The following is a 23,198-nucleotide window of genomic DNA, read 5'->3' as shown; positions in this document are numbered from 1 at the left end:
AATTACATTTAATATAATGTCCACATAATCTTATTTACTTATAATTATCTATAAAATTAATAATTAAATATAAGTTTATATGAACCACAGTATTTTACATGGGAGATGATATTTTCACTCCCCTGCGCGCACGCTCCTCTTATAACGTGATTTGATGTGAAAAGTGGGCAACTTTATCGCTTTTTTGATGTCAAATCACGTTATAATGGGGCGCATGCGTGAATATATCGTCTCCCGTTTATATTTATCTTAGTTAATACCTTTCAAAGTCGCTTTAAATGCCCCATTGGCAATAAGATTAGCATCAAATAATAATCTTATTGCAAATAAGAACTATTTTTTTTCTTTTGAGGAATCCAAAGAGGTCCATAAACCCTAAAAATGAACCCTAAAAATGAACACTAGGATCATCCGATCAAGGTGGGGATCAAAGGTGCAATCACATGGCACACGTGTGCCCTTAAAAGCAATCAATCATTCGGAAAGAGCCAAAAATTCATTGCGTGATATATAAAATTCATAAAACCAAACCAAACCCAACCTCGATCTTCATAGTGAAAAAACATTAAAAAAAAGGTATAGACGTGGTCAAACTAGTAGAAATGAAAACTAGGGTTTTTAGGTTTTACGAGGGAAAAAAGAAGAAGAAAAAAGGGGCCCATAGAGTCATCCAGTTTGCTTTATTTGAGAATCCTCCAAGGGTTTTTTTTCTTCCCCTCCTGTGTAAATCATTACTCTCTTACGATTCTCTTTCCCATGAGGAAAAAAGAACCATTTTTTTCTCTTATAATCTTCCTAAGATTCTCATACAGCTCTTCTTGATCAGCTTTTAGTAAAACCCATGTCAGTTTCCAGCAAATTACACCTGGCCCATCCCTCTTTTGACCCACTCCCCTCCCCCACACCCTCAATTTTAGGCTCTTTCTAGGGTTTTTCTAGGGTTTCTTATTCTAACATGAAGCCTAGGGCTTATTGTGTCTCAGCACCTCTTGATCTCTTCAATTTGATCTTGATTTAGCTGAACCTGCTGTCTAGGGTTTTTTTTTTTTTTTTTTTTTTCTTTCTAAAAGAAATCTTGCAAATTCATGGCTTATTCAGGATCGGGATCTAGTTCTAATTCGAGCTTCCAGTTTTGGAATTCCCCTTTTGGGGATACTACTTATACTAAGGTCTTTGTTGGGGGCTTGGCTTGGGAGACGCAGAGCGAAACGATGCATCGATACTTTGAGCCATTTGGCGAGATTCTCGAGGCGGTCGTGATCTCTGATAAGAATACTGGAAGATCAAAAGGCTATGGTTTTGTGAGTGTTTCTTGTTTTGGGTCTTTAGTGCTTTTAAAGTTTGATGTTTTATGATGTTTTATGATGTAAAAGAATTGAAAATTGAAATTGTTTCGTTGTTTGATATTATAGAAACCATGAAAAGATAACTTTTCGACTGTGGAGGTGACTGGTTTTTTGTTTTTATTTTTGTGGGTGATTTATGTGGAGTGTTTAGGTGACTTTTCGAGATCCTGAATCGGCAAGGAGGGCGTGTGCTGATCCAAGTCCTGTTATTGATGGTAGACGGGCGAATTGCAATTTGGCTTCACTTGGGCGTCCTCGCCCACCTCCACCTTATGGTAGGTTTTATCTATCCTTCTGATACATTAAGTTTTGCCTTCACATTTCTGGACTCTTTGATTTGGTGCTCAATGATGCTCTCTTTAACTTAACTAGTGGCTATTCAAATGTTATCTCTTTCATATGTGAGCATTGGAATAGTATTAAAAAAAAGGGCTCCTGCCATTGCGGGGTATTTTTTGGAATAGTTTATATGTGTTATTTTTTGGACGAACCAAAGTTATAAGAAATGCCCCAAGAAGGTGGGAACCGAGCTTCTGGAGAGCCGCGCATCCCAAAAATTAAGGAACTGCATTTCCCCAATTTGGTAAGCTTGTTTCCCAGAGTGTTTCTCCAATCTTTGCTCTGTATCATTTACAGAATTTTAGGAAAATGTAAGAAACATGGTATTTGTTGTGTTTTAATTTAAAATTTTAATTGATTTTATTATTATTGGCAGTTACCCATTTTGGAATTAAGTGTTTTAATTTTTATTAGTGGATACCTAATATTTATGAGATTTGGGTGAAGTGTTGGAGAAGCTTTAGGAAGGGAAAACATTTTGGAGATATGAGAGATTCTTTTTAATGGAAAAATTGATAGTCTCATTTAATCTTCAAAAAACTGAAATCTCTCCTAATTATCTTCAAAATCGACTCATCTCCTTTTTTTTTAAAAAAGAGAGTTCGTGGGATCGATTCCTTGCACGGAAGAGATCCTGAAGGATTGTTGTATCTTGGGAGATGAACGCCAGTCAACCCAGTGCAGAAGGGGGCATATAGTCTCTACGAAAAGCACATTTTCTGGCGTGCCTTGATTCTTAAAACATTCTATTTCCAAACTTCTCTCTTAAATAATTTTATTACTTTGATTTATTATAATTATATACGTGTTAATGTTTTTTTAAATGGTTCTGTGTTAATGTTATTAACAGAAAATTCCTAGACATAATCTCCAACAGTATTTACATGCAAAGTCGTTTAAGTATACTTAAGATGTTCATGTAAATAGGAAAATAACCCCCATTTGGATTTATTAAAAATAGTTTCAAGACCCAAATCTAAAAGGTTAACAAGTTAACTTTCCAGTTCTAGTACAAAATCTAACATGTTTCGATCATTCCGGGTCGGGTCAAAATCTTTGCTTCCAAACGATGATGTATTTTACCAATTTTGAAAATTCATAAATTTTATCATGTCCAACAATTATTAAATCCCAAAAGTTCGGTAAAAAAAATCTCATAATTTGGTATCTAAAAAAAATTCATCTATTCAGGCACTTGTCAACACGGGCATTTCAGTCGACAATGATTTTCCTTTAAGTACATGTTGTATATAATTTATGATGGTTGGATTCAAATTGCTTATATTTGTTGGAAACTGGAATTTTCTTATTTTTAAATTTTATCATTTTTTCAATTATTTCACGTTTTCTCATCGCTTTCCTTCACGCTTCTTCGTGGCTTCTCTTAATGTTTGTGAAACCCTTCATGCTTATGGTTTTTGGCCTTCCTGAGAGCCCTTTGCTTCCCGCTTTGAAAACGAGATCGGGTCATTATTAGTGTTAGCTTCATGGTCAATCTCTTACAAGTACACCTCATAGTAAGGTGGAATAGTCGATCTCCTTACCCTTGGAAGATCTACTTAATGTTACCTCTTCATTCACTGGTGGTGGTATTGGGGCAACACATTTAGTGACTATTAACTCCTCATGTGGCGACATTGTATGAGTTGGTTGCTCCATGGTGGCATCCTGTGGGATGTCAAGGGGTGCATGGTTTTAAATTTCGGCCGAAACGAAACGAATCAGCCGAAATATTTCGGTTTCGGCCAAGGCCGAAACGAAATTCACACGAAGTCGTGTCTTTGCGAAATTCTGAAATTCGCGAAATTTCTGTTGAAATTTCATTTTTTGCCCTTTTAATCAAAATTTCCTTCGAAAATTTAGAAATGTCCACCGAAATGTTATAATTTCCACCAAAAGAGCTGAAATTTCAACCGAAATCGCCGAAATTTACACAGAAATTTTAGACATTTCGTTCGAAATTCAACAAAAAAACGAAATCATTAACATATTTTTACATGATTTTGGCCGAAACCGACACCGATACGAAAATTTAAGACCTTGAAGGGGTGCTATGGGGCTACTTCGCTAGCGCTGTGATTGCAGAATTTTATCACAAGACTGAGGGTTGTCGACTCAATTACTAGGCCGTTATTGGTTATTATGATAATTCCGATACAATTTTGTTCTAAAAGAATAATAAGAGTGTCAGTGACAATATACGCATTGATATCATGTATCTTACTGTTCAAGAGAGGATCATGGATCATCTAATGGTGATTGGCACATTCGTAGCGAAATGATGATTACAGACTCCACGACGAAGGGATCTTCCTTCCCTACTGTAAGGGTCATGTAGAGCGCATGGGTTTGATTAGATCTTTTAATGCTTAATTGTGATACAAAGACACCATTGAGTTGCAACTATAGTTTGATGATTCCTTTCTTGCTACTTTTAATGGGTTTTTGGCTAATTTAAGATAACTCACTAAAAATTCCTAAATTAGTAAGAGTTTTAATGCAAGTGGGAAACTAACCAATTCCCTAAACCTTTAAATTAAAAGAGTTGCTCAATGGAACCAACTTTCCATCAAGAAACTGGGCTTTTAGGATTTCTCTGAATGGAGTTGAGTTGAGTTGAGTTGGACCTTGATCTACCAAGAACAACTGGTGATTCTATTTATCTAAGCTTAAGGCTTGGATAGATATTAGGGCTACATTAGAAGTAGTTCGTCGGGGAGTGTCTTCAACGGTCGGATCACGCTCTTCGTCAGCATCCGCAATTCGATCAACACAACCGGATGTAATGGTCTATTTATGCTCAAGGTTGATTAAATTTCTGACAGTTGGTATCAGAGCATTGATTGTCTGCTGCACTCAATTACATCAAGAGGATTTGATGCGAACGGATCATTTAAAAACTCATTGATTCTAATCGATCTAGGGCTAGAGCGTCTAATTGACTCGGTAGTAGCCACAACATCCTGGGCCATGAGGAGGTTCTTGTGGCAAAGTGCTTCGGTAAGGTGTACTACGCCACGCGTGGTTGATCTATTTACATTGTTGATTCTAATCGATCTAAGGCAAGAGGGTCTGATTGACTCGAGAGTAGCAACAACATCTTGGGCTATGAGGAGGTTTTTTTGGCGAAAGTGCTTTGGTATGGTGTACTACGCCATGTGAGGATAATCGATTTACATTGTTGATTCTAATGGAACTAAGGAAAGAGCATCTGATTGACTCAGAAGTTGCCACAACATCCAAGGCCATGGGGAGGTTCTTGTGGCGAAGTGCCCTGGCAAGGTGCACTACGCCACACGAGAATGGTCGATTTGTGTCCTTTTAGTATGCGCAGAATTAAAAGATGTGGGAAAAGTCTCCTATCTTCGGCTGTTACAGAATCCGTAGGTATTGTTTTTCTTTTCTTTGAATGGTAATCACCAGGTATTTTTATTGGACCGTGAAACGTTAAGTGGAAATTTAATTAACCTTAAGCGAAAATATATTGTTACATTCGGTCATGATGATCAGATTGTAACGATTGACGATGCACGTGATCCGATCGTTGAAAAAGATCCCGACGAACTCGATTCTCGATTCTGATGTAGCCTTAAGATCTATCTAAGCTTTATGCTCAGATCAATGGAATCGCCGGTTGTTCTTGGTAGATCAGGGACCACCCAAAGAAAACCTTAAAACCTTCATTTCATGTTAACATGTTGCTCCCATTAAGCAACTCCCTTATTTAAATCTTTAAGGAATGGGTTAGTTTCCCACTTGCACCAAAACTCTTACTTTTAGGACTCTTCGTAGAGTTATCTTTAGTTAACCTAAAAACCCATTAGTTGCAAAATACCTTAACACCCTAATTTCTATATAAGTCAATGTGGGCCATCCCTTAAGGAGAACACGTTTTCAATAGTCTCCCACTTGGCCGACCTGCCATTTATTGATATGTCCTAATCTCCTATGCTAGATGATAGACAAGTCATTATTATGTCTTTTAGTGCCTCCTTTATAGTGCAGGGGCATTTGATTGTGATCGAAGGTTTATATAAATGAAACTTATACAACCATCCACAGCAAGCACAGCTAGTTTCCTGAATAGTTATAATGCTCACTTTCCGTTGTGCTCATTCGATTGGTTAAGCCCCGCATGGTATTGACAACAAGGATTGAAGAACCGAAGTCAATCCATTATGTTTCATTAAATACGTCAACTGTATGAGATTCGTAACAAACTATGAAGTTGAGATGATTTCTCTCTCTAGTTTGCTTCACAGAAGATAATTTGCTCATTAGGTTGACTGCCAGATCCTTATCGAAACTCACTATTATTCAACAAACTCAAGGAATTTCGCAGCTTTATTGCACTTGAGGATGGATTCCTAATGCTCTTACTTATGGCTCTACATGAGTAGTTGACTCAATCGGTTAGATTTCTCCCACCTCTCAAACAGATCCATTTCCTCCAGCTTACTGGTTTTCATGGGGACAAACGGTGCCTCCACATGAAAAGCCAGATCAAGATCCATCCACCCTAAAGTGGGCAAGTCCTTATCCTTCCAATCCGAGAAATTTTTCTTAGTGAAGAAGAAATTTCAAGAAATTTTTCTTAGTTAAGAAGAAATGTGGTTTACTTTACTACTTAGCATGCAAAATGTGTGATTGCAAAAACTACAAACAAACATGCTTTAAAACGTGTGCTTGATTCCATTTTAAATCTATCCATGTCATCAACCCCCACGTCAATGACACAGGCTGTAAATAAAATGCATTAGATGCAAATTGGTTTATGAGGTTAAAAGAGACTCATTTGATAATATTGAACGGTATAAGGCAAGACTTATGGCCAAGGGATTTTCTCAACGCAAAGGCGTGGATTACCACGAGGCCTTCTTTCAAGTTTCTAAGAAAGACTCATTAAGGATAATCTTGGCATTAGTAGCTCATTTTGATTTATAACTACACCAAATGGATGTGGAAACGACCTTCCCCAATGTGAATCTCGATGAGAAAGTTTATATAAAATAAGCTGAAGGGTTTACATTAGATAAAGGAAATCCATGTATGGGCTAAGACAGGCATCCCACTAGTAGTATATTAAATTTCATGACATGATATGCTCATTTGGATTTGCAAAGAATGTCGTGGATCAATGTGTATACCTTAAGGTCAGTGGGAGCAAATTCATATTTCTAATCCTACACATGGATGATGTTTTACTAGCCAGTAGCTGTTTAGGGTTTACTACATGAGGTGAAATAGTTTTTCAATGAGAATTTTCACAAGGATATGGGTGAAGCCTCTTATGTCATAGGCATAGAGATTCACTGAGACACTTTATATGAATTAAGTTATTTAAGGAACATAGAATGAAATTTAGTTTTCGAAATTTATGGCCATATGTCAGGTTTTTAATGTGCCTAAATCTCAAGAGTCATTTAAAAAAACCTAGGCTTGTCAGTATTGACCAAGTGGGAGGATGTTAGGGGTGCAACTCGGGTCAGGTTGGGTCGGGTTGAGGCCAACCCGAGGAACCCATTTTTCCAACCCAACCCGACCCAACCTGAATTGCAATTTCCTCAACCCGACCCGATTTCCAATTCAGGTTGAGTTGGGTCGGGTTGACCTGCCCATCATGCACATGTTTTTTTTTTTGTGGGCCCCACTTTTTTTTTTTTTTTTTGCTCACATTCCTATACGGGCATACATCACAAAGAAAAGGGAGCATTTGCCCTGCTCCTTCCCCTTACTCAGACCACCCATATGGGTTAAAAGAGTAGTCGTAAATCCACTACAAAGGGGGCTGCCCAAGGTAGGTATGGGGGGGTTGAATATATCATTTCCCCTAATAAGAGGCTCGATGAGGATTTCAAAGGGAGGGGTTTTTTTCTCCTTGATCCGCCCATTTCCACCATAGCAGCCCTCCCATTTTTAACATCAGCCACCATTATCTCTTGGATACCAAGCCCACTTCAAAACCCACTTTGATTTCCATCAATCTCTCTCACTCTTCCCAGATCTAAAGTGGGTTTTGATTTTCTCTCCCATTTGCAGACAAAAGGAGGGGAATAAACCAGAAAAAAATGAAATAGAAGAGAGAGAGAGATCTTACCTGCAACTCTGCAAGGAGGGGAGAGACGGAGAGCGGCGGCGGCGTCGATGGAGGAGTAACAAGTTAAAAGGGAGAGCTTACGTTTCTGTTTTTGGTTCTTAGGGTTAGGGTTTTTTAACCTCTTATACATATATGTTTTATTTTTAGGTAATTAGAAAATAATAATTACAAAATAGTAAAATAGTAACATACGGGAAAGATAGAAAGTAGAAAATAGTTACGGGAAAGATGGAAGAAAATCCGGATATTTCAAATTGGAATATTCACTCGTTTGCCGTTTTAACTTTTAAAATTTTATACATATGGGAATACTTGTCGGGTTTCGGGTCGGGTCGGGTTGCCCGACAACCCAACCCGATTTCCAATTCGGGTTGGTTTTTCCCAACCCAACCCAACCCGATTTTTAAAAACCCGACCCAACCCAAATTCGGGTTCAACCCGTCGAGTTCGGGTTCAACCCGCCCGAGTTGCACCCGTAGAGGATGTTGGAAACAAGTTTCCATTAGGGGATGACCTACATCGACTTACCTAGAATTTAGGAAGTCTTAGACGTTTTCTAACTAATGAGTTTTTGGCTAATTAAAGATGACTCTCTAAAGAATCCTAAATTATCTATGATTTGTGGACATGGACACGAGTGTCGCGTGTCAACATGGACACAGAGTGTCGGACACGGCTAACCTCCAAAATTTAGAAACGGGGAATTAATAAAAATTTGCAAAGCATCTATAAGACTTACATACTCAAAATTTTAATTGTAAATATGCGACACAAATAAGCAAAAACCATGATAGTTAATTTGAAGAGTGACATATATTTGAAATGTAATAATTATTTAGATCAACGTAAGTAACCATGAAGTATCCAGTATGAGTGTTGTTATTGTATTGTGTCTGACATGCTATGATTTAGCCGACACTTCGAATTTATTGCTGACACACGTGTCCTGCCGTGTCCGACATGAAACGCGTGTCCACCCATGTCAACACTACTTTCAACACTTTTCGATGTACTGCCACAAGTGTTAGACTTAATGTGGGTGTGTGGACACGTTTTTATGCCTTGTCAAGTGTGACATTCTGTTTTATTATTGCATATTGTGTTTACCTCTTTTATTATAAAAAATTTTTAGCTCTTCTTTAACTAATATTTGTTGTTGTGTGTATATATATATATATATACACACACACTTTTTATTTTAGCCGTGTCCCCGTTTCTAAATTTCTGGGGTTCGCCATGTCTGACACTCAGTGTCCGTGTCCACAAATCATAGCTGACATGATATATTGAGGCTCTACAAGTATATGAGCATCATGGGTTTGGATTCTTTGCATCAATCCAAAAGTGGTAGTTCATGGTGAGTTTATTAGAAGATACCATTCTAAAGATTATGAAAATAAGAGTGGTGGGCAAATACTGGTTGGATAGGATGGTTGTCATTCTTGGGCTTTATTTATAGTTATGAAAATCGGGAATGTAACAAAGGTTGGCTTAGTCCACACAAAAACCAACACAGCACAGAAAACAACCAGAATTATTTTTCTTCATTAAAAACTTGTCACAAACTCTGAAGCAAAGCAGCATCAACAGGACCAAACAAAGGTTTTAGTAGCATCTGACAAAGCCCACGAGGATTATAACAACATTCCAATAGCTACCATTCAAAAAAAAGTCCAAAAGCTAACAGATTTGCGGCAACATAGAAAACCCAACACTGGGTTGAAGGAATATGAAAAACCCAAAACTAGGTTGTGGCCCTAACAAGAAAACCCAACGAGGGTTGTGACAGCCTTAGATGTGGTAAACCGCACACATGGTGGATCTATCCATTAGAGAACCAAGACGGTAACTAATCCCTCCGTGACTGTGACCAATCTTGCTAGGTTTTGGGTTTTTTCTTTCTCAAACTGGAAGAAACAAAGAAGAAATGGAGAGAATAGAGGGAACCCTATATGCAATTTGTGGTGTTTTGCTCTGATACTATGTAATAGTATATAAGGATGTAGAGAGAGAGAGAGACGAACAGGAGAGGAGTTAGCTAGTCGGTTTACTATCCTCATGTATTTATATCATTAAATAAACTTAAAAATGACACCTTGTAGTATGCACAAATAGTTACAAATCCCCGGTTACATACATTAACATAATCCTGATTCATTATTTCATAAGAGAACCAACCGCATATAGATGGATTGCCAGTTTACAAAAGAAAAGTCTCTAAACAAGAGCTAAAAAGAGTTTATAATCAAAGAATAGTTAATGATAAAAGAGGTAAACGCAATATGCAGTAATAAAACAGAATGTCACACTTGACACGACACAAAAACATGTCCACACACCCACATTAAGTCTAACACTTATAGCAGGACACTTAAAAGTGTCCAAAGGAGTGTCGATATGGGTGGACACGCGTGTCGTGTCTGACACGGTAGAACACGTGTCTCAGCAGTAAATTTAAAGTGTCGGCCAAATCATAGTAAATTAGTAAGAGTTTTAGTGCAAGTGGGAAACTAACCCATGCTTAATGGGAGCAACTTTCCATCAAGAAACCGAGGGTTATTGTTTTTTCTAAGTGGTCCTTGATCTACCAACAACGGTCGGTGATACCATTGATCTAAGCGTAAGGCTTGGATAGATATGAATGCTAAATTAGAACCGAGTCCATTGGGGAGCGTCTTCAACGTTCGGATCACGCTCATCATCAGCAGCAGCTTTAATTTGATCCTCATGGCCGGAAGTAACGATCTATTTCTGCTTAAGGTTGATTACATTTCTAACAATTGCTATCAGAGCATTGATCGTCGGTTGCACTCAACCACATCAAGAGGATTTGATTTTAACAAATCAACTAAAGACTCGTTGATTCTAATCGATCTAAGGTAAGAGTGTCTGATTGACTCGTGAGTAGCCACAACTTTCTGGGCCATTGGGAGATTCTTATAACAAAGTGCTTCGGTAAGGTGTACTACACCATGTGAGGTTGATCGATTTACATTGTTGATTTTAATCGATGTAAGGCAAGAGCATCTGATTGACTCGGTGGTAGCCACATCATCCTGGGCCATGAGGATGATCGTTCCACGTCCTTTCAGTATGCACAAAATGGAATGGTGCAGGAAAAGTCTCCTATCTTCGGCCGTTCGGTCACAGTATCACCAGGTGTTGTTATTGGACCTTGAAATGTTAAGTGGTTAACATTAAGCAGAAATAGATCGTTATCTCCAGCCATGACGATCAGATTGAAGCGGCCGGCGATGTGCATGATCTGATCGTTGAAGAAGCTCTTCGGGGACTCTGACGAACTCGAATCTGATGTGGCCTTCAGATCTATCCAAGCTTTATGCTTAGATGAATGGAATCACTGGCTGCTCTTAGTAATTCAAGGACCACTTAGAGAAAACCTTAAACCCTCATTTTCTTAACGGAAAGTTGCTCCCATTAAGCAATTCCTTTATTTAAAGCTTTAGGGTCACTAAAACTCTTACTAGTTTAGGATTCTTCGGAGAGTTATCTTTAGATAGCTTAAATACCCATCAGTTACAAAACGTCTAACTCTTTAATTTCTAAGCTAATGTGGGCCGTCCCTTAATGGAAACATGTTTCAAATGATCTCTCCCTTGGTCCATATTGACAAGCTTAGGTTTTCGAAAAGACTCCTGGGTATTAGGCACTTTAAAAACCTGATGCATTGCCATACATTTCGAAAACTAACTCTCGGTCCAAATTCCATATAGAGCTACCTTAAGAGTATGGTAGGAGCATGTCGGGTAATACTGTAATAGCACTCCAGCACCTGACTCATATTAGACTGACATAACCTATGTGGTGAATCAGTTTTGCCAGTATTCATGATTTTTAGTGAGGAACACCTTCATATTATAAGGTACATCAAAAGCACCTTAGATCGTGGGCTACTCTAAAGGGCACAACAGGATAAAACAGTTAGAATGTGTGCATATCTTATGTAGACTGTGCAAGAGATCCAACCACACGGAGTTCAGTGCCAGGATATTATTTTCTACTTAATGATTGCCTACCTAATGGTCCAGTAAAAAGCAAAGGATTGTAGCCAGATCGATTGAAATGGTAGAATACAGGTCCATGGCTTCCACTACAACAGAGCTATACATGTTCGATACATCTCCTATGGGAGTTGTGTTTGAGATCATGAACACATGTTCTTTAATGTGATAATCAGAGTGCCATTAAACTATCTAAAAATCATGCCTTTCATGCTCGGACAAAGCACTTTGAGATAGATTACCATTTCATATGTGAGAAGGTAGAAGATGGTAAAATTTATCCCAACTATTTGCTATGTCTATGTACCATCTTCCATTTAGAAGAAAATCTCCTCCAAGTTTGTCCCATGCATTTTTGTGGGATATAGTGATCACGATAAGAGCTACACATGTTATTGACTATAATCTCACAAAATCATAATCTCACGCCATATTATATTGGTTGAATCTCAGTTCTACAATCCACAGAACATTAGGCCTGAGATTTTTTTCCCTATGGGTGTGCGTGTTGTTGGGGGGGAGGGCGGGGTGGTGTATTTCATGACACGGCATCTTTGTGCGAACCTACTTCTACAGGCGTTGTTATTCCAACACTTGCTCCCATAGTTGCATCCATACATCTGAAAATCGAAATCGAATCGTAAATCGTAACAGGGTTCGAATCAAGATTTTTTTAGATTTATATATATAAATGATAAAAATTATTTAAAAATATAAAAAGGTAAAAAAATAACAATAAAATGAGTAATTATCTATTTTCCATTTGAAACTATTAAATTAAATGAGTGTAGCGGAGATGCGAATGCTTAGATGGATGTGCGGCCACACAAGGTTAGATAGAATTAAAAATGAAGACATTCGTAAAAAGGTTGGGGTAGCTCCAATTGAGGAGAAGATGAGAGAGCACCGCGTAAGATGGTTTGGACATATCCAACGTAGGCCTTTGGATGCTCCGGTGAGAAGAGGCGACTCGTGCCAAATTGATGGAGTAAAAAAAGGTAGGGGCAGGCCGAGAACAACTTGGGTAGAAACAGTGAGGAAAGACCTGATAGCTAGGAACATAACAGAGAGCATGACCTTGGATAGGATAGAATGGAAGAAAATGATCCACGTAGAAGAACCTAGAGCCAGGATTAGAGCCGGGTAGATTCCTTCTTCATGAAATTTTTCTAAAGGATTCATTTGGCCGACCCCAACTAGTTTGGGACAAAGGCTTTGTTGAGTTGAGTTGAGAAACTATTAAATTAAATATAAAATCCAATGATTAGTAATTTGAAGCACAAACCATGTTCATCGTACAATAAATCACTAAACAAACCACAAACTATATTCATCATACAATAAATCAGTATATAATTTATCACAATAGTAAACAAAGCACATACTCAAATCTATAATAATCATCATACAAAGAAATGTCGGCAATAAACAAAGTATATTGAAATGATTTTCATTTTAAAATCACAATCAGTTCTCAAAATCCAAAACAGACAAGATTGTAAAAATCGTGGGAAGAATCGTAAAAATCGCCTGATTCAAAGTCAAATCGTACTTGAATCGTACGATTTGAATCGTTCAACCCACTAATCGATTTGAATTGTACTATTCAAATCGTAAATCATACGATTTTAACAACGGTGGTACTTGTATCCTCTCTATTGTTGGTTATTTCTTAGTATCATATGAGAAGAACTATGTACGTGAAAAAAAAACACAGCAATTTGAGCAAGCTCAAACCACTCAAAAGAGCCGTCAAATCGTACTTGAATCGTACGATTTTTACGAAAAAACAATTCTTCTTCCGATTTGAATCGTTCAACCCACTAATCGATTTGAATTGTACTATTCAAATCGTAAATCATACGATTTTAACAACCGTGGTACTTGTATCCTCTCTATTGTTGGTTATTTCTTAGTATCATATGAGAAGAACTATGTAAGTGAAAAAAAAAACAGCAATTTGAGCAAGCTCAAACCACTCAAAAGAGCCGTCAAATCGTACGATTTTTACGAAAAAACAATTCTTCTTCCGATTTGAATCGTCAACCCACTAATCGATTTGAATTGTACTATTCAAATCGTAAATCATACGATTTTAACAACGGTGGTACTTGTATCCTCTCTATTGTTGCTAATTTCTTAGTAGCATATGAGAAGAACTATGTACGTAAAAAAAACACAGCAATTTGAGCAAGCTCAAACCACTCAAAAGAGCCTCAAACTACACCATCAGCAACAGAGTTAGGGACATTCTGTGAAGAATTTCTCAGTGATAGGCGGATCAATGACATAGAAGAAGAAATGGGGGATTGTATTGCAATGATACACTGGATATTGCCCACTATCCAACAGAGAAGAATGTGGTAGGGTGCAAGTGGGTATTTAAGGTGAAGCAAAAGGCTGGTGGGACCATAGACAAGTACAAGGGAAGGCTGGTTGTTAAAAGATAAAATTAGAGATAAAGATTTGACTATGATGAGATATTCAGTTCAATAGCTAAGAGTAGGATGATTAGACTTATCCTTAGTCTAGCCAATTCATTTGGTTAGACTCTTAGCCAGGCGGAATCTCTTCATGGGTTGCCGAAAGAAGAGGTACATGAAGAAGATTGAAGGTTTTGAGATTGAGGACAAAGATTGGTTTATCTGTAAACTCAAGGCGGCAATCTATGAGTTGAAACAGTCTCCTCCGGTATTGTTCGATAAGCTTCATCAGACACTTGAGTATAGTGCGTATAGGAGGGATAATTCTGGTAACTCTTTACCAGACACTCCCATTTTAACATAGTTTTGGGGTATTCTGTGCATAAAATTATCATAACAGGAGTTAGATATCTAAAATTTGGAGTCTTCATCATGGCTTGGAAGTTACCTTTGTATGAAGGGCCTATGTGAGCTTTGGTGCATCCTTGGAGTGGAGATTTAATGATCTAAGAAAGGGATGTCTGTTAAAGAAGTATGTCGTGGACCTTCTTACTGGCTATGTCATATCTCCGACATTTTCAAAATATCACGATTTTATCACCACATTTTTATAAAAATGACAATCCTAAAACAATCCCGTTAGTTTAAAAATATATACCGATATTTTCAATTTTATCAGAAAATATCACAATAGGGATTTGTTAGGGACCATCACAGAAGGCATTTCGTGGAACAGCTGCTGCATGGGAGTGCAGCCACCTCTGATGAATTAAATGAATAAGACAAAATCTGAGCCCGTGTGGCTGCACTCCCATGCAACAGCCGTTCCACGAAATGCCTTCAGTGATGGTCCCTAGCAAATCCCATCACAATAATATTATGTTATTATCATGATAATTTTACGATATTCTTATTTTATATTTTTTCTTAAGTTATATATTTTTAAATTATTTTATTTTATCATTATTTCGATATAAACCTGGAAACAATAAATTTTTTTTAATATATCTCGCTGAGAAATTCCCGAGAATGATATTTGTTACTTAGCTTATAGGGATGACGAGTTAGTACCATACCATGTGGCATAACAACAAGAAAATCAATAGAACAGAAGGGTGAGGATCCATGATCCTCCATACTTATAGGAGTATGGCAGGAGCACTCCAGGTAATAGCACTATAGTTTTTTTTTTGAGCGGTAAGATATCATTAATAGAGGAAAGATAGAATACAAATAGAGCAGGGCTGACCGAGAGGGTCAACAAAAAGAAAGAACAAGCAAAGGAAAAAGCAGAAACGCTCTACAAATGGGACCATCAAGGGGGAAGAAAATCAAACAGCTCTAGTTCCTGCCTTCCCACTCCGCCTCTAGCAAGGCCGTCCTCCTCAACATTAGCAGACCTTTTGACATGCTGAATTACTACAGCCGCTCCTCTAATCCGGTCTCTATTCTCATCAATCGAACCAGCGAATCTCTAAGGGAAGGAATTACTTCCCTTTAACCACCCTATGACATTTTTTTTTTGATAGGTAAGCTGGGATCAAAACCACCCTATGATAGTATCATTAAAAAAAAACGACACTATAACGTTCAGAGAGTCGCCCTCCACTATCACTTTAGCCAAATCAAGAGACTCAGCTAATCTAATACCATGTAGAGCCGCTCTGATCTCTGCTTCGTTAGAATCTGCTATGCGGCCGAAAAAAGCCCAAATCGTGGCTCCCAACTCGTCTCTCAGAAGACCGCCAATCCCTGAAGGACTTAGTTTGCCACAACTATAGTGGATCGGGCCAGATAGCACTATAGTACGTGAGTCATATCAGACATGACACAACCTATGTGGCGAATCAGGTTTGTTAGTATTCATGATTTTTAGTGAGGAACACCTTCAGACAACCAAGAGGATTCTAAGGTACATCAGACGTACCTTAGATCATGGGCTACTTTATAGGGCACAACAGGAAAAGACAATCAGAGTGCATATTCAGATGCAGACTATGCAGGAGATCCAGCTACACGGAGGTCAATGGCAGGATATTATATTCTACTTAATGATTGCCTAATCTCATGGAGCAGCAAAAAGCAAAGGACCATAGCCAGATGGATTGAAGCTGTAGAATACATGTCCATGGCTTCCACTACAACATAGCTTTACATGGTTGATACATCTCCTATAGGAGTTACTTTTGAGATCATGATGCATATTCTTTATTGTGATAATCAGAGTACCGTTAAACTATCTCAAAAGCATGTCTTCTATGCTTGGACAAGCACATTGAGATAGATTATCATTTCGTATGTGAGAAGGTAGAAGATGGTGAAATTTATCTCAAGTATGTCTCGACTCTCTAGTCAAGAAGATCAGCAAACACAGATGCCAATAGAATGTTAAGGGCCATAGATAGTTAGCAAAACGTGGTATGGTAAAAAAAAATGGGACGGCAAAAAATCGAGTTTAATACGGTGTTGGTTCACAAAAAGCATAGTAAAAACACAGTCAAATAGACGGAAATGCTAAAAATACGTTCAATGAATAGAATGAGTTTAATACGTTTTGGTTTCAATGAATAGAACGAGTTTAATACGTTTTGGTTTAAGAAAAAGCTGATTAAAAAATGGGATTCCAAGTTTTCTGATCAAATGTATCTGTACATGTTCACTGTGGTATGTTGTCTATATGAAACCAAACAAGATTCCAGGGATTTCTTTACCCTGTAAAGACTATCATCATCTTTCACTTGATTCTGCCAAGTGGCCGGGGCGCAATCGCCCGATGCCCATCTGGGGATTTGTGAGATCAGATTTCATTAATGTAACAGAAAAAATCTTATTTTAGCCTATCACCTTTCTGTGCACCCCATTGGTTTTATAATATTTGCTGTAGATGTTTGTGAAAGAAATGTGCTTTTGTCTTCTCCTATTCTTGCAGGACGCTTGAGGTCAGCTAACCCCTATTATGGAGGCATCCAAGGTCCCCGAGGGGCTTACATTGGAAGTCCCACTTATCAGCAACCAGTTTCTTATGCTTACCAACAAGGATTTGCATATCCTTCATATGGGTGAGTTGTCCTCTAATGTTCTAGAACTAGGACTCGAGTCAGAAATTAGGCTTTTGATTTTCCAACTTTAACTTGGCCGAATCAAGGGATAATTTGCCAATTTTATAGAACATGAGAGACTGAAGGAATCTTTCTATTTACAAGTTCAACTCTAAAAACCATGGATTAAAAACTTGATTTCATGGTATATCCCTAGGGGCACTGAGACCCACTCATTACAGGATACGACCACGTTCTGATAAACATTCAGTAGTGATTCCCAACCCAAAAGAAGTAATTTTTCAAAGTCATTAAAAATTGGAAAAAATAAAAAATGTTTGGTGAACTTGATAAACATTCTATTTAAAATGATTTGTATGGCATTTAGTCACTATGAGGTTCTTATTGGGTCGTTTTTACTATTAAATAGAGCCTAATTTTGTTCTAGTTACGTATAGGTAGCAACTTAAGTTTGTCAGTTCAAGAATCAATAGTAATTACAATTGTCAACGATGTAGACAATCCAAGGGTCTTGATCCAAGGCCATGGATCTATGATCTTCTCATGTATTGCTTAATGAAAGGAAAGAAAACCAGAAACAAAACATCATCAATAGCAAAAGAGTAATAAAATATTTGATGCATGAATCTAGTGCCAAACCAATGTATTGGTGATGTTCTCAAACATTATGTAAACAAAGGGTGAAAGGGGTTAAAGTTGTAAAAAAACTTAAATTTTATTAATATCCCCTTAATGTACAAAAAATCACGTCATAGATCAATGGGTGTGGTCCCAAATCCATTGGTCTACACTTGAAAATTGCTAAATAGATAGCTATTGAACTCAAAATCATATTCCAAAAGCAAATCCCCGAAAACTAATGTGTTTGTGAAAAGTCTGGTTCGTTAATCCATGCTGCAATCCTCGTCCATGTGGTGTTCATTCACAGGAATATCTGCTTTGTTTTTCAGTTTGGTCTGAAAAAATGAGTAGGCATGAAAAAGAAATGAAGAAAAATGCCTAGGCAAGGATTCCCTCTTGAGGAAAAAAAAATATGAATGTTTTATAATGTTCTGCCCAATCTAGTAATTTTTCATAATGTTTTGGCCAAAACATTCTGTACCAAGTGCAACTTTCCAAAACAAATGCGTGACAATCCATATGAATGTTGCACTTACATGCTCTGTCTAGGCCAAAGGACTTTGTTCCAGTCTAGTTTTTAATCTCTGTTAAAAACTAGCTCGCTATCAGAGTTTGGGCTTTGTGGCCAGTTTTTGTCAAACTTAGGTGACTTTGCCTTCTTTCTAAGTCAATCAGCAAGTATTTGAACATTTTTCATCCCTTAAAGAATAATCTTACTTGATAACCCCACACGTACATATTAATTTTCCAAAAAACCAACAAAAAAATGTTATACAATGAATTTTCTCAATGGATGTAATGGTTTTTGTTCCAGGTACACGACATACGGGCCTGAATATGTGTATCCACAGGTTGAGAGCTTCAAAATCATGATTGGCATTCAGAATTTATATTTGAGAACAAGCAAATGAATGTAGTGGATTGTTCTAACAAAGATGAGATTTTGCCCAATTTTTTTTTTTTTTTTGCAGAATGTCTACAATCCTTATTTGGGCCAGCAGTACTTTCAGATATATGGTGTCCCTGGAACAGCTAACCCATCTATTTACCCATATGGACAATTGGGTCAGCCTCTACCGGGACATGGGTATACGGCAGTTCAGGGTTATGCAATGCCGGGCCACCACATTGTGCAATTTAATGAGCCGAATGCTAATGGGGTAACTGCTGCACCCCTAGCTACAATTCAAGCACCATATCCCACAGGCAATATTTCTTCCTAGTAACTCTTCTTTTCGTTTTTCTCATTCAGTAGATATTGATTCTGTTTTAATCCTGTCAAATCTTAGAATTAATTTTTGCCTGTGTCCTGTGTCACTAGAAATGAACGTGAAGTGGTTCAAAGTTCAAACTCAATAAATAAGCGCACACATACCCCCACAACAACTGTTAATATATGAAGAGATATAATGTTAACAAAGTGAAATGATCTGAGGACACGCTTGTGTCAAGGTTTGTCCAGGACATCCCTCAGGAATATTGCCAATTACGCCAAAGTAGGGATACATTTGTCATGTAAAAAACTATCCTTGAAAAGATGGCAGAATAAGGTAGGCTGTCAAGGACATCCCGGACACCTAGAAGCGCTAAAAAAAGTTAGTCCATAGAAGTATGACGCGTGAAGGTTTATCTAGATGAATTGAATATATTGAAATCATATCAAAAGTATGATTTAGATAACGGACAAGACATGGAAGATAAATCCTGTGTATAAGGAAAAACCTCCAAGTTGCCGAACTTCAAAAGAATCTCGCCAAACTCACCAAATCCCCCCGCCTCCACCCAACCCAACCCAACCCAACACACACACACAAACAAACAAACAAAAAAACTACTAAAAATTGGTCAATCAGAAGATATGGTATTTCAGTCTTGTTACTCTTTAAATTTTGGAAAACACGTTGAAAACAAGATTCCATTTGGAAAATAAAAACGAGACTGAAATGACTGTTGATGTGACCCTTTTAAATGTGTATTTATTGCTTTTATGGGGATTTGAGCTCCCACCATTTGTCTTTTAGTGGACATGGCTCAAATGGTTGAAGCCCGTTTTCCTAGCACTGCTCTTAACTTTTTTGTGTTGGGGCTTGAAGTTTCTTTAAAAACTTGGAAACATGATAGTTTTGCCAAAGTTTTTTTAACTGAAATATCATTTCATGTCTCTGACGATCATGTCTAATACAGCGGTTTTCTTAAAAGAATGAAGTTCATTTTTATTCCTAAGTTCCTAACTCAGCGAGCTTTTCAACTTTCCAGGTGTAGCTGGACCTATTCCAGCACATCCACAGTTCATGGTTCCTACTCACTCCCCACAGTTCACTCCAGGCAGTGGTTCAGACCAAACGGCTGGTTGAGAAGGATACCATGAGAAATAGCTTCTTGAGGTACATCAATGAATATTTTAATATTTCCCAACTTACACTCGCACCTAGTGCTTTATTAAGATTTATGTGTGTTTCTTTTCTTATTTTTAACTTAAACAGGTATCCGTAGATTGCAGCAGGACTAAGAACAGCAGACTGCTACTTGAGTGGCGGGCTTCGAATCTAGCCTTGCAAGTTATCATCTTTGCATTCTAGAGGTGAGTTCAACTCTTGCATTTTACGAATGGGAAATCAGAGGAGTAATAAGTTGATAACATCTATGTCCAATGTAATGTGGAGAAAATAATAAGAAAATAAAGATAATATCGTAAAGGTGGTACGATAGAAGTACCACCCTTGATATCTGATCCAACAGCAGCTCACTTTTTGAGGAGCTGCTGTTGGAACAAATATCAAGGATGGGATGATGAGTATGTGTCTATAAGGCCCTTCATCATATAATTCTCAATAAAACATAACTTGGAAAATTGATCTTATACTCTAATATGATTAGAAATCTCTCTCTCTCTCTCTCTCTCTCTCTCTCTCTCTATATATATATATATATATATATATATATATAGAGAGAGAGAGAGAGAGAGAGAGAGAGAGATTTCTAATCATATATACGGGGGAAATGGAATTTGCTTTCCCTTTTGATAATGCCACTCTATTTTACACTTCTCGATTGGTTGTTGATAGTTTTTGTGTAATTATAACAGCCTTTAACTATTTGAGAAGTTCAAAAAATAGAGGGGAGTGTCAAATATATGTATATGTATATGAGAGTGTTAGGTAATTTTGCAAATGGGAATTTCGCAGCCCTTCTTTTTCAGGAGAGGAGCCACCTGATAGTTGGCTTTGAGTTATTCGTTTATTTCATTTAATCAAGCTCTAAGGTGCCTTTTCTCTCCAGAAAGAGTGCCTCTTGCAAATTTGCGTATACGCTCTCATATATATATATATATAGGGTGCCTCCAAAATCGCATTTGCAAAATCGCATATTGCATCAGGTTGTTGATATTTAACAGGATTTGTGTATGATTTAATATTGCAGGTCATCTAGTGTCATGGTCACCAGAGATACCACAAAGTCAAATGTCGAGTCGCTCCTATTCTTGGAGCCAAAATTAGAAGAGCGCGGATTGCTCTTACTCAGCTGCCGTAGTGTCTGTAAACCCTCATACCCTGCCGGATCGTGGAACTGGCCAGTAGAGGGTATGTAATGTATGTTCATACATAGAATCAAAACTGATTCTTTTAAACTCCAGTCCCTTGGGGATTGGTTGTATAGTGTCGTCTCTGTGGTTCCTGGGATGGGTCTTGCATTGTATTTAAGCAGAAGGGTCTTGCAGATAGCAATGATCGCTGATGGAGTCTGTGTTTTAGTACATGGTCTTTCTATACTGAAACTCTATAATTTGGATGTCTCCAGAGGTGAATGGAGCATCGAAAAAGCACAGGATTTAGAAATTCGTTTTTCCCCATTTTCACTTTCTGTGATGTTTTAATATTTTGAATTATCACCTCATTTAAACCCCGCCACTGAAAAGCGCCTACTCCATATTTGGGGGGCTCTGAGATTATGCTCCATTCTCAGCTCCAGTTATTTCAAAATTTTACTGGCCTGTTTCAACAGCTCTTGGTAGAGGAATGAGCCAGTGCACTGTGATCCCATTGTAGTCGCTGGTCTTTCTATACTGAAATTCTGTAATTTGTATTACTCCACCTTATGGACCTTATCTCAGATCTCCAACATCAATTTGAAACCAAGTGAGGGATTCCAAGTTTTCTGATCGAGTGTATCTTTACATGTTCATCTTTCGCCTGATTCTGCTAGGTGGCCGGGGCGCAATGTATCAACCGCCCATTTGGGGACTTGAGAGATCAGACTTCGTCATTGTAACAGAAAAGGTCTTATTTTAGTAGCTCACCTCATGCTATAAGAAATGCCAATGCTAATGGACTTAAAGGGATCAAGATGAATGAAAGTGCGTTGCACAGACAGACTGGAGAAGGGCGCGGCTGTTGCTAGGGGTGCAACCAGAAAAAAAGGTCAGGTTGAGTTAAGGTTCGGGTTGAGCGCTTCAGCAACCCAACCCGAGTGAAACCTGACATTTTTTATCATTTTTTTTTAAATTTCAGTAAGCTTAAAAAGTCGGTTTGGGTCAGGTTGGCGAAAAGGATTCCTTGGGTCGGGTTCAGGTTGGCCTCACCCCGACCCGAGTTGCACCCGTAGCTGTTGCATGAGAGCAGCCACATATGCTCGCTTTTAAACAGACTTTGTCTTGTTCATTTAATTCAGCTGAGGTGGCTGCCGTCTCATGCAACAGTCGCCCAGCGAAAATGCCTTGTGCCATGGTCCCTAGCAAATCCCCATAAAAATGTGGAAAACTCAAGTCCATGTGGTTGTTAGAAAGTTCTGCGCTGTGTTAGAAGAAACAAAACAAAAAAAAGGTTGGTTGATATTTGCTCTTTTTGGAATGAACTCAATTTATACTCGGTCTGTAGCATTTTGGCAAGAAATTTTTCAGAGAATGGAGGAATAGTTTTTGAAGGAAACTGCACCATGGAAATAAAGGCTAAAGCGACCGAATCCGGCAGAAATTACAATCCCAATCTCAGAAGAAATGCCTGAGAGTGTGGGGAAATTAACCTCGCTATCAGTTCAAAAGAAAGGCATGGGGATTGTTAGAGGTATGCTAAACTCAAGGACACCCTTGCAAAAATGAGCTCAAAGGCCTTCTTATTGGCTGCACACAGTTATTGTCCATTTCTAATGACTCTCAGCCATTATAAGCATTATAAATGCAAGATGGTGATGTGCAGCCAATGGGGTTGCCATTTCAGAATAAATGATAAAGGGGATGGTCATCTTACAAATCTAAATAGTTCATTTCAAAATTCAGCCGAATGTGATGAGCCTTT

At 38.0% G+C, this 23,198-nt stretch overlaps 1 protein-coding gene across 1 annotated transcript; it reads left to right on the top strand.

Moving 5' to 3' along the window:
* Positions 1 to 555: 555 nt before the first annotated feature.
* On the top strand, positions 556 to 21,743 carry LOC143845357 (uncharacterized). The gene is made up of 8 exons (XM_077353666.1): positions 556 to 1,301; positions 1,498 to 1,621; positions 17,157 to 17,286; positions 18,722 to 18,758; positions 18,879 to 19,113; positions 20,164 to 20,291; positions 20,391 to 20,488; positions 21,328 to 21,743. The coding sequence occupies exons 1-6, from the start codon at positions 1,086 to 1,088 to the stop codon at positions 20,259 to 20,261; spliced, it is 840 nt and encodes a 279-aa protein (XP_077209781.1). The 5' UTR covers positions 556 to 1,085; the 3' UTR covers positions 20,262 to 20,291; positions 20,391 to 20,488; positions 21,328 to 21,743.
* Positions 21,744 to 23,198: the final 1,455 nt, after the last annotated feature.

The sequence above is a fragment of the Tasmannia lanceolata genome, unplaced genomic scaffold, assembly GCF_043159265.1.
Source record: "Tasmannia lanceolata isolate RefF3 unplaced genomic scaffold, GAP_Taslan_0.1 ptg000015l, whole genome shotgun sequence".
Classification (NCBI taxonomy): Eukaryota; Viridiplantae; Streptophyta; class Magnoliopsida; order Canellales; family Winteraceae; genus Tasmannia; species Tasmannia lanceolata.
The sequence above is the reverse complement of the archived record's forward strand: the minus strand, read 5'-3'. Positions and strand labels throughout refer to the sequence as shown.

Bases quoted from the DNA above. Each gene is read 5' to 3' on its own strand.
- LOC143845357 (XM_077353666.1), top strand. From the start codon at position 1,086: ATGGCTTATTCAGGATCGGGATCTAGTTCTAATTCGAGCTTCCAGTTT. The intron at 17,287-18,721 runs GTGAGTTGTCCT...TTTTTGTTCCAG, and splicing joins TTTGCATATCCTTCATATGG to GTACACGACATACGGGCCTG. The intron at 18,759-18,878 runs GTTGAGAGCTTC...TTTTTTTTGCAG, and splicing joins CTGAATATGTGTATCCACAG to AATGTCTACAATCCTTATTT.